General features: G+C 38.3%; 1 protein-coding gene across 2 annotated transcripts in view; it reads left to right on the top strand.

Moving 5' to 3' along the window:
• The window catches only part of ORC5 (origin recognition complex subunit 5), a 91,570-nt gene extending 77,878 nt beyond the window's left edge, over positions 1–13,692 (top strand). Inside the window, exons 13-15 of one of the 2 annotated variants that reach the window (XM_054237379.2) lie at positions 3,481–3,593; positions 5,918–6,038; positions 13,145–13,692. In XM_054237379.2, the coding sequence (XP_054093354.1) occupies positions 3,481–3,593; positions 5,918–6,038; positions 13,145–13,159 (249 nt within the window). In that variant the 3' untranslated portion in view covers positions 13,160–13,692. The remainder of the gene's footprint in view (positions 1–3,480; positions 3,594–5,917; positions 6,039–13,144) is intronic. The other variant, XM_002751686.4, reaches the window with a different exon arrangement.
• The last annotated feature ends 3,245 nt before the right edge of the window (positions 13,693–16,937 follow it).

The raw sequence follows: 16,937 nt of genomic DNA, 5'->3' as shown, positions 1-16,937 counted from the left end.
TAAATGGTATATATAAGATTTAACAACACAAATAATGTCTTTATTACATACGTGTCTTATATAATAGACATATATGTAACAAAGCAATAGACACATAACAAAGCACCTCACAGTTGTAAAATACATATACGTTTCAACACTCACAGAATACTTATAAAAGATGTTTCAAGGTGTAACCTAATTATTGATATTGAATTAGAAATTAAAGTCTTAGCCTTTCAACAGCAGAGCTTCATATTTTGGTATATTAATATAAATTGCTTTTCCAGTTGAAATAATGTTTCATATTTACTAAATGTAGGATTTTCTCTACGTAAGTTACTCTATGTAAGGTATCTCTTATCTGTTCACTCTTTAATTTGGTAATAAACTAATAGCAGACTGAGCACTGCATGACAGTTTTCCCTTCAAAATTATAATGGGAAATGTATAGTAAGATGATCATGGATTCTTGAATTCTTTCTAAGCCAGTAGATCTGGGATATGGGGAAAGTTACTTAAGATCTCTAAGGCTCATCTATAACAAATTTAAAAATATAGTATCTACCTTGTGGACATGAAGTTCGTGAGGAATAACATGAGATAATGTGTATAGAGTACTCAGTACCAAGCAAATTACTACTGCTTTAAGTGTGTTTACTATTCATAGGATGTTTACTTAGCCTCTGTAAATTATTAGTGCCAAACTAAGCGAGACTTTTAATTCCTAAGACATATGATTAGTTATTACCTTAAAACTCTTATTCATATTGCCATTGAGCAGTTATAGGTAACTAAGTCTCCAAATTTTATTTTATTGCCATTGCTGGCTCTTTTTCCTTCTGACCTATGGGAGATAAAAATAAGAAATTAGGAGAAGACAGTGGGCACTCAAAGAATTTCAGCTCTTGGATCAGCTTCCTTTCTTAGATTTCAGAAAACTTAATACTTTAGTTGGCCATATGAATGTTATTTTGTACTTTGATCTTGACCTAACAAAATGCACTTTTGCTTTTACTGATACTCCCTCTGGTATTTTCTTGAATACATGACCAGCAATAAGTTTTAAAGCAGTGGTTGGTTGTGGTGGCATATGCTTGTAATCCCAACACTTTGGGAGACTAGGTGGGTATATCACTTGAGCCCAAGAACTCAAGAGCAGCCTGGACAACATGGCAAAACCCCATGTATACAAAACGTCAGCTGTGTATGGTGGCATGTGCCTATAGTACGAGCTTCTCAGGAGGCTGCTGTGGGAGGATCACCTGAGCCTGGACAGGTTGAGGCTGCAGTGAGCCATGATTGCACCATTGCAATCCAGCATGGGTGATAGAGTGAGATCCTGTCTCAAAAGAAAAAAAAAAGAAAGTAAGTTTTAAAGCAAGACTAAGCCCAGGTCTGAAGGATGTATACCTTTTTTTTGAGACAGAGTTTTGCTCTCGTTACCCAGGCTGGAGTGCAATGGCGCGATCTCGGCTCACCGCAACCTCCGCCTCCTGGGTTCATGCAATTCTCCTGCCTCAGCCTCCTGAGTAACTGGGATTACAGGCACATGCCACCGTGCCCAGCTAATTTTTTATATTTTTAGTAGAGACGGGGGGTTTCACCGTGTTGACCAGGATGGTCTCAATCTCTTGACCTCGTGATCCACCTGCCTCGGCCTCCAAAAGTGCTGGGATTACAGGCTTGAGCCACCGCACCTGGCCTGAAGGATATATATCTTGTCATCTGGCCAGGTGCAGTGGCTAACGCCTGTAATCTCAGCACTTTGGGAGGCCGAGGCAGGGGGATCATGAGGTCAGGAGTTCTAAACCAGACTGGCCAACATGGTGAAACCCCCATCTCTACTAAAAAATACAAAAATTAGCTGGACATGGTGGCTAGTGCCAGTAATCCTAGCTACTTGGGAGGCTGAGGTAGGAGAATTGCTTGAACTGGGACCAGGGAGGCGGAGGTTGCAGTGAGCCGAGACCACACCACTGCACTCCAGCCTAGGCTACAGAGTGAGACTCCATCTCAAAAAAAAAGACCTAAATCCATATTAGAATTGTTTTATTCCTAAAGGAGTATAGATTTTATATTCTGAGTTAGATAGAAATTCTGTAAAATGTTTATGTAGAATGTGCTTTATTTACAGCTTTTAAAGGTTTAGCAGTCGTGTATCTGAGTCATTAATGAAACAAAGCTGTCTCTAGTGGAATTCTTTAGGACTGACTGTTGAATCTGTTGTTAAACTAGGACTCTTGGTTGGGCTGAGCAGTGTGGCTCACCAGTAATCCCAGTGAAACAGGAAAAGTTCCCTTGTCCCCCTCCTGGGGAGAGTGGCTCACTTCTTCAGTGTTCTGCTGCTCAGACCTCTAATGGGAGCATGCAGATGGGACTCTGATCCCATGGCAGCATCTGGGGGTGAATGCATACAGCTCCTGAAGCCCCAGTGGACGTATATTGCAGTGTGCTCTTTTAGTTTTGCCATCTGTAGGCAGTTTGTATTAGTCAGCTCAGTTAGGCTCTCTGCCTTACTGCAAGGACAGAGGGCTTTCTCTATCCCACGTTCTTGCATTGGTGTACTGAAAAAATTAGATCAAATGTGGACTGGGAGAATGAGTGCAAGGTTTTATTGAATAGTAGAAGTAGCTCTCAGCAGATGTATGGGGAACCACAAGGGGTATGGAGTGCGTAGGTGGTTCTCCCCTGGAGTCTGGCCGCTCTTGGCCAAACTCCCTGTCATCCCACCATAATGGCCTGCTGGTGTCTGCCAATGTGTTCCTCTTGATGTCCAGTCACTTATGTGTTCTTCTGCTGATGTGTTCCTCTCAACATCTAGCTACTTGTATCTACCTGCTAGGGTCTCAGGGTTTTTATAGGCACAGGATGAGGGCATGGCTGCTAGGGTGGTCTTGGAAAATGCACCATTTAGGCATGAAAACTGAAGTGCCTATTCTTACCTAGATCTGTGGGCACAGACTTATGGGTGGAACTCTAGCCAGGGACCATGCCCTTCTCTGCCCAGCACTTTCCTGCCCCTCTCCTATATCACCGACCTTTTGGGAGGCCAGAACAGGAGGATTACAAGCCAGGAATGCAAGTCCAGCCTGGGCAACGCAGTCAGACCCTATCTCTACAAAACAATAAAAAAATTAGGTGTGGTGGATATGTGCCTATAGTCCCAGCCACTTGGGAAGGCTGAGTTGAGATGACCACTTGAGCCCAGGAATTTGAAACTCCAATGAACTGTGATCAAGCTACTGCACTCCAGCCTGGGTAACAGAGTGAGACCATATCTCTATGCAAAAAAAAAAAAGCAAACCAGGACTCTGACAACTAGTCCTAGTTGCCAGACTAGTAAATATATGTACAAATTAGTGTTTCCAGATTGCAAAGTTGTCATTTTCTTTGCAGACATTTTTTGTGATTCAGTTATGTATGTTTATCAAAGAGATTATGTTTCAGAAACAAAATCTTATTAAAGCAGTTTCTTATAATAATGTTCTCCACTTTTAGATTACTTCTCTAGTGACCCTTCAGCTGTTAACTCTGGTTGGCCATGACGATCAGCTTGATGGACCAAAATACAAATGCACAGTGTCTCTGGATTTCATCAGAGCTATTTCAAGGTAAAATGTCTTGAAATATGTAAATGATATACTAAATATAAAAATTAGTATTCTTCCTAATCTAATGTCATTAGTCACTTAAACAAGAAAAAATCATTTATTTAAGTGCCAAGAATGAATAAGCTATAATACAGAATGAACCTTCTCAAATTTACAAATGACATAAAATTGGGAGAAATAGCTAATATGTTAGAGGACAAAAATCAAGATTCTGGAAGACCATAATAGCCTGGAATAAATGGTCCCATAGTAGCAAGGTAAGATTTAACAGACAGTTGGCTACAGAAAACTCTCTTCTATTGCAATAAGATGGGACAGAGCTGGCTTAAGTCCTACATTTTTTAGCTGACTACAAGGCTTTAAAAATCCTGACTTAGGTAACACTGATAGAAATGCAGTGTCTAGGTCAGGGGACATAATCATTCTACTGTGTGTTGTCACAGGCCCATCATATCTGGTGTGCTATGCTGTGTTTAGAGTTTTCAGAGAGACTAATGGATAAATGCTGAAGGGGCACAATGAGAATGGTAGAATAAGGAATGTGTCACCCCTGACTGAAGGACACAGTGTGAGAGAAAAGCCTTAGGAAGGACATGTGACCTGTCTTAAGTATTTCAGGGGCTGTCAGGTGCAAATGGATGAAACTACTTCTGAGTAATTCTAACGTGTTAGAAGTTCTGGGGAAGAAAGTATGTTTGTCAAAATGAAAGCTGTCTAAAAGTATGAGTTTTCTTACAAAGAGGTATACTTAGTGTTGTGGAAAATGTTCAGACTATTTATATGAATAAATGACTTCATCATACAGTTGCATCTGGATAATGATCTGTCAGGACTGTAATGGAAGAGGAGATGCGTATGTAGACGGGCAGGTTGAACCGGGCAATCCATAGACAGTGTGTTCCTAACCTTTTTGAATATGAAGATTCCATTTTAGCATCTTTTAAAAATTAGTCATGGAAGTATTTACATATGTTTCAAAATTAACAATATATAGGCATGAGACATTATTTTGTTCAGCCTAAAAACAGCGCTTGATATCAGTATAGATTTTCAGATCTCCTCTGATGATTAATTTTATAGCTTCTTGAAATTTTGAAGTCCATAGGTTGTCAGGCTTCTCCCTGAAGTCTCTTCTGAATTAAAAGTGCTCTGACAAATAAATAAATGATAAATGAATTAATGAATGGGCAGGTACAGTGACTCACACATGTATTCCCAGTAGTTTAGGAGGCTGAGGTGGGAGGATCGCTTGAAGCCAGAAGTTCAAGACCAGCCTGGGCAATGTAATGAGACCCTCATCTCTACAGTGTAGTGATAATATGATGCAGGTATTTGCCACATTTTTGTGGCATATAGGCTCTAAAGCATGAATTCAAGGGTTTTAGTATTTCATTTTAATAAAACCAGACAAACTTTTACACAGAAAAAATTGAATAAAAACTTATTTTTTAGTGTGTTAAGTATGATTATAAAGCAATTACTTCCTTTAAATTCTATATCTAAGAGCCTCTATCCAAGGCATAACTTTGGAGTGAAGCCTGTTTATTTCAGGGATTTTATTATTACTCTGAATGTCTTAGGTTGTGCCCCAACATAATCATGTGCAAATCAGAAGTTTGTGGATTCCTATTATAGTGAACATACATTGACTCACATTTAATTTGGTGTTACTTAGTACAGAGCTTCACAATGATGGATGTCAAACACATCCAGAGACATGCACTTTCATTTACCACTTAGCAGAAAGCAAGAACTTTAGACCTGGAATCTTGCCATAGAACTTGGACACTCTGTAACTTCCTTTTGTTTCCTTTACTGTTCCCTACTTCCTGTGGGCAATGTCCAAAGAATAAGCACCCACTTCTCCCTACACCTGCCCTCTTCTGCTCTCTCATCACTGTGTTCTGTATTTCTTTTCTGCTGACTGCCTTTCATTGTCTCCCTTCCTCCCATGTTCCTTACTCTTCTCCTAATTGTCTTCCTCACTGCCTTAGCTAAAACCTTATTCTTCTTTGGGACACTACTTCCCCTGGAGTTATCTCTAATTGTAGCTACGTATTTGCTCAAACCCTAATCCCTCAGGGTTGGAGGTCATTTCAGTGTCATCCTTTCTTCCTGTTGCCACTTCCAGACTGTTACTGTCCCCCAACTTCTTATAAAAATGTGGACTTCTTTGAGACTCATGCAACCTGGCTCTATTTCCCTATTCTCCTTAAGACTGATTTTAGTCTACCCAGCCATTCTACCTCATATATTGAAATAATAGGAGACTTGCTATCCAGAGTTCTTTACAACCTAAATTATTATTATTTCTATTTTTTGAGATGGAGTCTTGCTCTGTCGCCCAGGCTGGAGTACAGTGGTGCGATCTCAGCTCCCTGCAGCCCCACCTCCTGGGTTCAAGTGATTCTCCTGCCTCTGCCTCCCAAGCAGCTAGGATCACAGGTACATACCACCATGCCCAGCTAATTTTTTTCAGAGAAAGAGTTTCACTATGTTGGCCAGGCTGGTCTTGAACTCCTGATCTCAGGTTGATCCACCTGCCTCAGTCTCCCAAACTGCTGGGATTACAGGCATGAGCCACTGTGCCCAGCCTCCACCTAAATTCTTGACTCTATTTAAATCACAAATTCTAACGTCTGCGTTCATTCTGTTCAGTCGTCACTCTGTTTCACAGAACAAGGTTGAAACCAACAGTTGAAAATTTAGCTACCTGTGTTGGTGTCCATCTTCCCTTTCTTTCCTTTTTCAGTAGAATAGGGTTTCTCTTCCTAAGGTGGATTCTTCTACCTATGCTCTGAATTCCATCTCCTCCACTTTCCCAGAAACTTTGTTAGTCTCAGGCTATTTGTCCTCTCAGTGGCACCTAACACTGTTGGCCACTCTCTCTTTCTTAAAACTCTCTTCTCTTAGATACGATTCTCATTTTCCTCTTTATTCTTTGGTTGTTTTTACTAACAAAGGTTATCTCTACCACCTCACCTTTAAATATAGCTGTTTCTTGAGGCTTGGCCCTAGGCTCTTTTCTCATAGTAGATTTTTTTTCCCTAGGCAACTTTAGCCACACATGTGACTTCAACAACCATCTGTGTGTTAATAATGCCCCTATTTTTAAAGAGCAGACCTATTTATAATTTCTTGACCTTTATTGCTATTTCCAGCTATATTAATATATTTCCAAAACTGAACTTAGGAATTCTAACCTCTGCTTCCACCCACCAATAGAGAGTGAAATATCTGGCTTTCCTCTAGTGTTTCTTATTTAAGTGATAAGCACTGCAGTCTGCTGTGTTGCCCAGGCCTGAAATTTAAGAGTCCTTCTTGACATCTCTCTCTTCCCCACTCCCAGTATTCAACCATTAATCCTATTGAGCTTACAAAGCCCCTCTTATTTATCTCAATTTCATTTACTTGTGTTATCATGATAGTTTTACCACTCTAGATCAAGCCACCGTCATCTCTTCTCTAGCAGTCTCCTAATTGATCTTCTGTCTACTCTTATCCTCTTGTAATTTATTATCTATGCAATTTAGCGTCACCTCACTCCTTAAAGTATTCAATAGTTTCCCATAGCTCTTAGGATAAATAACAGAATCTTTTAAATAGCTTACAAGGCCCAAATGATCTGGCCCCTATCTGTGCCTAGCCCCATCTAGCACATACTCCCTCTTTCCTCAGTTATCTGTACTTTAACCACTGTGGCTTTTTTTAGTTTCTTATATTCACCATTCTGCTTCCCATACTTACATACACAGCATTTTCCAGCTTCTCTTCTCCTTCACCTAGCTAACTACTATGTAACCTTTAGATTTCACTTTAAATGTCTGCTCCTTAAAGATGCCTTCTCACAATACCACAACCACCATCATCACCCACCCCACACTACACACACACACACACACACACACACACACACACACACACACAATTTGGAAGTTCCCTTTTATTCATTATACTTAGCAAGTTTTACTTAAATAATTGAATAATTAGAGTTCATCTTGGTCTTTCTAGAATATAAGTTCATGAAGCTCAAAGCACACTATGTTTTTGTCTATCTCTGTCTTATCCTCAAACCTAGCACAGTGCTTTAAACTTACTATGTGCTAAATAAATAAATATTGCATGTTTTCCTATAGTGATTAGCAGTAAAACTTCACATGAAGGGGAACTATATGAATTTGTTTTTGGGGACAGCAAAAAGGGAGCTCAGGAGAGTCTCATTCCAAATCAAGGCTTGATGGGAGAGGAAGTTCCAAGGATAGTTACCAAAGAAAAGGTTGGCCTCAGTTCAGACACCTGAGAACAAATGATGAGGTAATAAGGATCACAGGATACAACCTAAGTGTCTAAAATAGCAACCAATCCATAGCATCATATATTATACAGTTAGTGAGAATCATACTTTTGAAGGATACTTTGGGAAAATAACTCATGATATGAACTTAAGTGGATATAACAGTTCATATAAAGTTATATATAAAAGAAAACTAAGAAACTGTAAGGGAAGGGAGTAATGGTCAGCAATCAATTGCCACCAAGAATTCAGGCAGAGTTCTCTGATTTAATGATAAAGCAGTTATTTGTAGATTTATCCAGAACACTTTCAGTGGTATAATGACGTAGAAGTCAGATTATAGTGAGATTAAACAGTGTTTATGAGAAAGTAGATGCAGCGAAGAGACATAGTGTTTTTCATTCATTTATTTAACATTTATTGTGTTGCCCATTGTAAACAAAATACTGTGGTAGGCTTTGGGGAAATATAGCAACAAGTATAGCATAGTTACACCCTATTCTTATTAGCCTGTATTCTAGGGGTGTGTGTGCATGTGTGTGTGTGCGCGCGTGCGTGCGTGCGTGCGTGCACACAGCACGCGCTCTAAAGGAAAGAGAGGTGTTTTTTTGGAGACACAGTCTCACTCTGTCACCAAGGCTGGAGTACAGTGGCACAGTGTCGCCTCACTGAAACCTCCGCCTCCTAGGTTCAAGCAATTCTCCTGCCTCAGCCTCCCAAGAAGCTGGGATTGCAGGCATGTACCACTATGCCTGGTTAATTTTTGTAATTTTAGTAGAGATGGGGTTTTGCCATGTTGGCCAGACCTGTCTTGAATCCCTGACCTCAGGTGTTCCACCTGCTTCAGCCTCCCAAAGTACTAGGATTACAGACATCAGCCACTGTGCCTGGCCAAGAGAGAGAGGATTATAACTGCTAAAGGGGTTTTAGGGTTGAGAGAGGGTTATTGTTTATTTTTTAAAGATTGGAGCATATTTAAATGCTGATAGGAAAGAACAGATAAGAAGAGTTCATTAAAGGGAGAAAGGTTAATTTAAAGCATACAATTACTGAAATGTTATATAAGAATGGGATTTAGAATTTGAGTTGCAAGAGCCCTGGATGAGAGAGCAGAATCCTCTTGCATTATAACAAGAGAAAAAGATGGATTCAGATGGAGCTGAATTTGGAGGTTTGGTAGCAATAAGTTGGGAGAGTTCTGATCTGATAACTTCTATTTTCTCTGTGAAGGAGGAGACAAAATTGAGACCAAGGGCAGAAGTCGTAGCAGTTTAGAGAAATCAAACATATGAAATAGCTGCCATGGGGAATGAAAGAAACTGTTAAAAGGAAAGCAGTTTGTTGGTAGTGTTGAGGTTCTTGACCTTGAATTTACAGTAGCACCAATCTGTGAGACTTATGGTCTTCTCCAGCACCAATCTCTGTACTAGAAACTGGGACAGCAAAGAATTATAATTGAAATCACATCTTACTGGGGTTTTGCCAGGTGAGCTCAGTGAATGCTAGCAAGTAACTGCTTGACCTGATGAATCATGGAGTCTAAGGTAGAAAGGGCAGGAAGGAAGTAAAGCAACTCGGGGGCTAATAGTTCAGTGCCTAGTACCTAAATATTCAGTAAGCATTTGTAGATCAGGAAAAAAATGAAGTTTACATTTGTGAGCTGACTGTCCCAACATGTTCCATATAGCAAAAAAGGAAGAAATTGGGTATCATAAAGTAGAATGTCTGAATTTATTTATGTAGAAGTAGAGCATTTCTGAGTGTGATTATGAGAGTGGAAAAGGTTATTGGATGTAAGAAAGAGAAATATATAGTGAAGTCACTAGGCTGACACAGGTCTTGGGATGGAAAGAAAGACTAAACTGTATACTAAATTATTCAGTGACTAAGGGATGGTGACAAAGAGGATAGGGGATGGTGAGCAGAATGGTCTTAATCTCAGAGTAGCAGAGCTTTTTGCACAGGACACCATCCCCACCTGACTGAACTGTCTGGGGTAAACATTCACTGGAAGGAGCTGAAGAAAAGACTGTGACCTTTGTGGGGAGCCCAGCTCCAGTTAAGCCCGGAAGGGGAAAACAACCATTCCTCGAAAAGTAGAGGATATAGAGACTACAGCAGAAAGGTTTGGACAGAGAAGCTGTAGGAAGCTGATTCTAGAATGGGAACATAGAATATGGAGGTAGAGTATGGGAAAAGCCAGATAACAGATGACTGAGAAGCTTATTAAATATTGTCCTTGAATTGTTCTTAATGTGAATGGTAGTTACACATTTTCAGTTGTTTTCTTCCACAGTCATTGGGAAGACTGTAAGATAATTTGTCTAAAGATAAAGTTGTAAGGTTGCAAGTGGTCAGAAAAAACAAACAAACAAAAAAACCCAAACTCAAACTGCCCACAAAAGTAAAAGGAAACAAAATAGTATCCTAAAAGAAAAAAAAGTATTTTAATGTAGAGAAAAAGAATCAACAAAATGAAATAAAAGGATAAAGGCAAAATTAAATCCTTAAATATATACCATATAATTAGCTTGCATTAAAGTATTCTAAATTCTGATTTAAGAATTACCCCTAGGAAAATTGCCACCAACACTATTTGTGTTTACTGTATTTCTTTCCAGCTGGTTACTTTAGAAAATAATTCATTTATCTTTTGTGGGAGAATCTCCTATAGTATATTGAAAGTTACCCCAAAGTTTAAAATTATATTTGCATGACTGTAATATGCGTCTGTGGCCATGAGAAGCCAGAGAACATACATGCAAATTACACAATTCTCTTTGTAAGTAATACCTTTCTTTAAAGAGGATTGCTTGTCTTCAAGTACTTTAAAGCACAAAGTTATCTTTGGGATCTGTGGCATAATTTTTTATGTTACCCCTGTGGTTATTCTAACATAAAGAATATATGTGAGATCAATTGGCAAGTTGCCTATTTTACTTCAGGGTGGAGGAATGGTAGAGATAGTAATGCATCTTGGGAAGTAAATGTTTCTTAAAGGAATGATCTTATATTCAATTCCTGATTAACTTTTAAATCTAAAACTTTTAATTTATGATTAAGTTTTCGTGAATACTTACCACTGACAAAGCACAGAAATGGAATATAGTGAAAGTTTTATGAACATTTACGTTGCTTAGTGTTTTAAAATCACTCCATTCATTCTATTAAGTGTACTGTTACAGTTTGTTTATTGTACGAACTATGCTATAGTAACACAAATAGATTTCTCAAAAAATGGAGAAGTCCTACAAACGTCACAGTATTTTCATTTGTTTGTGCTCTCTTCTAGTACTAGTCCATTAGACAAGCATTTCTCTGCAGCTGTCACACCTTATTTGTAATTCTTTCTTCTCCCTTTCTCCCTTAATATTGCTGGTATATCTTTATATTGATCATTTTGTATGGATGTATAATATTTCATCAAATATATTGTAATTTATGGATTTTCCTAGTATTGGAATTTAAGTTGTTTTTAATCTTACCTGTTTCAAAAACCTTGTTTTCACCAAGGCCAGAAAAAATAAAATTGTAACACAACATTAAGTCCATTTACCATGTCACTTTAGGTTTTTAACTTAAGACCCAAAGTCATTGTGGAGAAATGTGCCTGGAGAGATGTACAAATACCACCTGCCTTTTGTGTTAGTTGTTGAAAGTAAACTACTTTATCTGTTTCCTTTGTATGGTCCTCTAAATAAGATTTTTTTCAATCAGTATCATGATTTTTTTTAAATCATGTGTTGGCCAGGCACAGTGGCTCACACCTGTAGTTCCAGACTTTGGGAGCCTGAGGTGGGCAGATCTCCTTAGGTTAGGAGTTTGAGACCAGCCTAGCCAACATGGTGAAATATGTCTCTTATTAAAAATACAAAAATTAGCCAGGCATGGTGGCACACACCTGTAGTTCCAGCCACTTGGGAGGCGGAGGCGGGAGAATCACTTGAACATGGGAGGCAGAGGTTGCAGTGACCTGAGATTGCATCATTGCACTGCAGCCTGGGTGACAGAGCGATACTCCATCTGAAAAAAAAAAGTGAGAAGTACTTTGATGCTCATAAATTTGTGTGTTTCTAGAGTTGAATGAAAGAAAAACATATAAAGTAGCTTTATGATTTAATAACCATACTTTTTGTGTCTTTATGCCTAAAGTTTTTTTTTTTTTAACTATTTTTAGTTGTTTTTATCAGGATTGTTTTGGCAGTATTTTTATACCATTTGGAAAGGCTTCAGAGAGGCACTATTATAATGAAACAAGGTATTCTTCAGTCAAACATTAGGTAGCACAATAGCCATAGCGTCTCTTTTCAGCTATTTTTAAATGTGTTTTCATAAGCAGTATCTTCAGTTCCCTATTCCACATTTTTAAAAATATTTGATATGTCAGTCATTTGCTTAGAAACTTTTTTAGAACGTATATTGCAAAATGATAGACAAAAACATTAATTGATGATGGTTTAATAAATAAGAGCATGCAATTAGTGAATCTTTAAAAGGCTGTTCTCACATGGATGATTGTTTTTGCAGAATTGAATACTTAAGGCTTTAATTTTATACTTATTGCTAGATCATTATATCCAATTATTTTGACCATTTATTCAAATAATAAACCTCCAAGTCTGAATATTTATAGTGAAGAATGAGTTTAGTGAAAGGAAAATAATTATATGTCTCTGTCTCTGCTATTTTATTCTGCCTGCCATCAGAGTACAAAAATATACATTCACATCGTCTGTTTGTTGTATCGTATTCTTGGATCATACAGATTTAGTTACAATACACACACAGGTCAGCCAGCATTAAAAGACTGAAAAGAATGAAAACTACAAATGAGGACAGATGAGCTATGCATTATGTAATGATAAAACAGGTGTTTCAGAAGATAAACAATGTTCAGAAGCAAAGAAGATTAAATACTTTCGAATGTCTAATTCTAGTTATTAGACAAAAAGCAAAGAGCTTTCAAATGAAGTCTAAACTTTCTATAGTCAATTGAAGTACAGAATGTTGAATAGCTGTAGCTTCATTTACTTTTTTATTAGAAAAGCAAACTTTGTGCATGGCCAAAAAAAAATTTTTAATTCTGTTCCTAATAACATTTAAAAAAATTAATGTCAGTCCTATCGGGGTGCATTTGATAGCACCATAGGATTTTTAGCATTAGTCATGAATTATTTTGTATGTGCTTTCCAGAATCATACAAAGCTGAGCAATCTAGGGGTGAGAATGCTAACATATTATCTGTTTTTGTTTATAGGACGGTGAACTTTGACATAATAAAATACTTGTACGATTTCTTGTGAAAACAAGCTTCAAAGCCATATGGACACTGTGACAATGACTAAGCCAAGCTGTGTTCATCCAATGACTTAGCTGGCCAAGGAGAGGAGTTCTTTGGCTCTATTGGGTTTGTCCAAACAGGTGCTGGCCCAGCATGGAATCTGATGAAAATATTCTGATTGGTCTGGGTGGATGTGAGCAGAAGACTATTTACCAGGGACCCTGGAGTATTTGGAAGCAACGTGTTAATTATAAACAGCAGGGTTTGAGCACAATCTGTTCTACTCTTAATGATGTTATCTTAACACTGAAATTGCCTGAAACCCATTTACTTAGGACTACATTTTGCTCTGTGAACTATCCCCTGCGCTTTGAACGTGCCAGCAGCCCTTGTTTATATGCCCATTCTTTTCACTTCCTCTCCACAGGAGCCTCTACAGTCGCTTGCCAAAGCAGATTTTCCTAAGGCCACTGTTTTAAAAGATCGTAGTTGCAAAATACAATAAATATAAGTTCTTTTGAAAATCCAAGCTTGTATGTGTTTATCTTTTCACTTGCTTTTCTCAAAAGGCAAAGGTAGTTTGATCAGAAGCAGACCAACTTTCCATCTTTCAGCCTACTTGATAACTATGGTATGCTTGTATAAGGTTTATCTCATCACTTTCTAAAAATTAGCTACCCAAACCAGTTCTTTTATTAGTAGTAGTAGTAGTATCATGGTTTTCTTTTCTTTCTCATTTTTAAAATCATTGGCCTTTAAGAGTTTCACAATACATTTTTTTTCTATTATATCACTTGTGAACTTTGGTTCTGATTTTCTTGTCCATATTTTTTTGTCCATATTTGTGAAGAAGTTTTCTTTCAGCATTTGAAGTCTTGAAAAATATTTTGAGCAGAATTAAAATGTTAATTATAGAGCCTAGTTTAAATTTCAGTTGCATTTTATTTCTTCGTTCCTTTTTTTGAAGAAAAATTCCCACAATAGGTACTTTTAATGTAACTGTCTGGTTCAAAGAAAGCAAGTGGTTATCTACTATTTAGAGGTAATGAGTTAGGGAGAAAAGGGATGGAATTCCTTTTGCATCCCTATGTAAATAAGACAGGTTTTTTTGCCCGAAGGTTGACATCCACAGCAAGAGATAGAGCATCCTCACTCTAAGTCTCTTTTCCCACAGAAAATGAAGTTTGTGTTTCACAAGATGTTCAGTGATGCCAGGACCAGGGAAAAGCCATGTATAGTGTGGATTCTGGCTTTGTTTCCTGCCTGTAGAAATCCGTATGTCATCAAGGTATAGAAAACAATTTGGGTAGCTGACTGGAAGAAGAGCAAAGCCACGCAGAATAGCTTTCAACCCCTCATATTTTGTTTTGCAGATGCATGTCTGCTGTGCAGCCTGTCACAGATTGGCAGAACCAGTCTGTATTTTGAGGAAAGGACTCTGGGATATCAGAGGACAGGAGAAATTATCAAATAGGAAACTGAGGAGAAGGATGGAAAGGAGGTGAAGTTTCCTGTAGGTGACTGTCCGTGCATCCTCACTGCTCGTCACCTGTCTCCTGCCCAGTGTAATTCCTCTCCCGTACTGCCCCACCTTATTACCAGCCCTAAATGTGGCTTCCCTGCATAACACATGTAACCAGATTTTCCCTGTCCCTGACTGGGTCATCAGAGCTTCCCTGTTTTGTAATTTACTTTCTAATTGTTTGGTAAATGACTGACTAGCTAATTTGATTAATTTATTTAAATGAAGACTAACAGAGGTTAATATGGATGGTAGCATTTTAACAAGGGTCATCTGCAAGTCGAATTCTCTAATTGGAAGATCTGAATCTTCTCCAATTACAGGAGGGAATCCAATAATGAAAATTACGCTGGCCAGCAGGCCAGAAATTTCTGTTGGGAGGAGGCACTTAAATTACACTCAGCATCTACTCTACCTATATCTGAAAGTGATTTAGGTGGTAGCAGACGAAGTTACTCAGCTGTAGGTGTTTAGACTTTATTTATACATAGATGATCCTCCATTTTACAAATGTCTTCTTTCAATTACCATGAGCTAGGTATGGAGATCTTACTCCCTCTTCTCTTTCAAGTCATTTTGAAGCCTATTGCAAGCTTTCATTGATGCAGCAATTCCTTTCAACAACTCGGGAAGAGATTCTGATCTACCAAGCCTCATCTTATTAGTCACAGAGGGGTCAAAGTCTTGATACCAAGAGAGCAGTTGAGACTCCAGGCTCTGGAATTCTTGGATCAAACACCAGCTGTATTGCTGCTAGCTGTCTGGCCTTAGGCAAGTTATTTAACCTGTCTATGCAACTGTTCTCACCTGTACAATGGAGAAGAGGATTTACCCCACAGTTGTTTACAGGATTAAATACATTAATATATCTAAGGCAGCAGTTCTCAACTAGGGACAATTTTGCCCACCAGCAAACATTTAGTAATTTCTTGGAGACATTTTTGGTTGTCACAACTGGGTGTGGGGTGGGGAAGGGCAAGGGCCAGGGATGCTGCTAAATACACTAGTTCCTCCTATTCATGGTTTTGCTTTCCTTGGGTTCACTTAACCTTCTGTCATCCTCAGACTATGGTCTGAAAATACTAAATGGAAAATTCCAGAAATAAACTTACAAGTTTTAAATCATGTATTTCTGAGTAGTGAGACAAACTCTCATGCTGTCCCACCTAGGATGTGAATTATCTCTTTACCCAGCCTGTCCTTGCTGTCTATACCACCGCCGGTTAGTTGCTTAGTAGTTGTCTAGGTTATCAGATTGATTCTTGCAGTATCTCAGTGCTTGCCTTCAAGTAACTCTGATTTCACTTAATAATGGCCCCAAAGTGCAAGAGTAGTAATGCTGGCAATTCAGATCTGCCAAAGAGAAGCTATAAAGTGCTTCCGTTAAGTGAAAAGGTGTAAGGTCTCAATAAGGAAAGAAAAACGTCATATGCAGAAGTTGCTAAGATCTGTGGTAAGAATGAATCTTCTGTGAAATTGTAAAAAAGAAAAAAAATCATGCTAGTTTTGCTGTTTTACCTCAAACTGCAAGAGTTGTGGCCACAGTGCATGATAAGTGCTTAGTTAAGATGGAAAAGGCAGAAGATGTGAACCAAACTGTGTTTAAATTATGGTAATGAGGTTCAGTACTGTTAGAGGTTTTAGGCATCTGCTGGCAGTCTTGGAACTTACTGCTCCTGTGAATGAAGGGGGACTACTGTATACTAAAATACATGTCTCGTAACAGAATTATCTGACCCTCAAATGTCAGTTGTGCAGAGATAAAGAAATCCTGATCTACGTAAGGTACCTAGCACAGAGTAGTTGTTCGATAAAGCTAGTATTATTATCCTGAAATCTGTATTTGTGGCCTAGAAAGGAGGCAAATAAGGAAATGTGACATTCTTACTAGAAAGAGGCACATCCCTTTTTTACTGTACCTTTACCTCATACCTAGAAAAATTATTTCTTGTTTAAATTCTCAAATGTACACAATACCTTGGATTTCAATTTTTAGAATTGAAGTGTTATCTACTGGGTTCTAATCTGTATGCAGATTTCATTACTTATTTTTCAGTATCCTGTGAGATAGGTCAAAGGTATAGCTGAGAATTATCAGAAAGCAGGTGACTAAGGACTTATATTTTTTGCCCTCAAAGTGTACTGGCTGAACAATTAGTGGTGTATCTCCAACGGATTTAACCAATAATTGATTAATGTAATTAAGATGGTCTGGAGCATGAAAAACTCAGAAGTGTAAGAAGCCTA

The sequence above is a fragment of the Callithrix jacchus genome, chromosome 11, assembly GCF_049354715.1.
Source record: "Callithrix jacchus isolate 240 chromosome 11, calJac240_pri, whole genome shotgun sequence".
NCBI lineage: Eukaryota > Metazoa > Chordata > Mammalia > Primates > Cebidae > Callithrix > Callithrix jacchus.
Note: the sequence above shows the minus strand (reverse complement) of the source record. Positions and strands in the feature narration are given on the sequence as shown.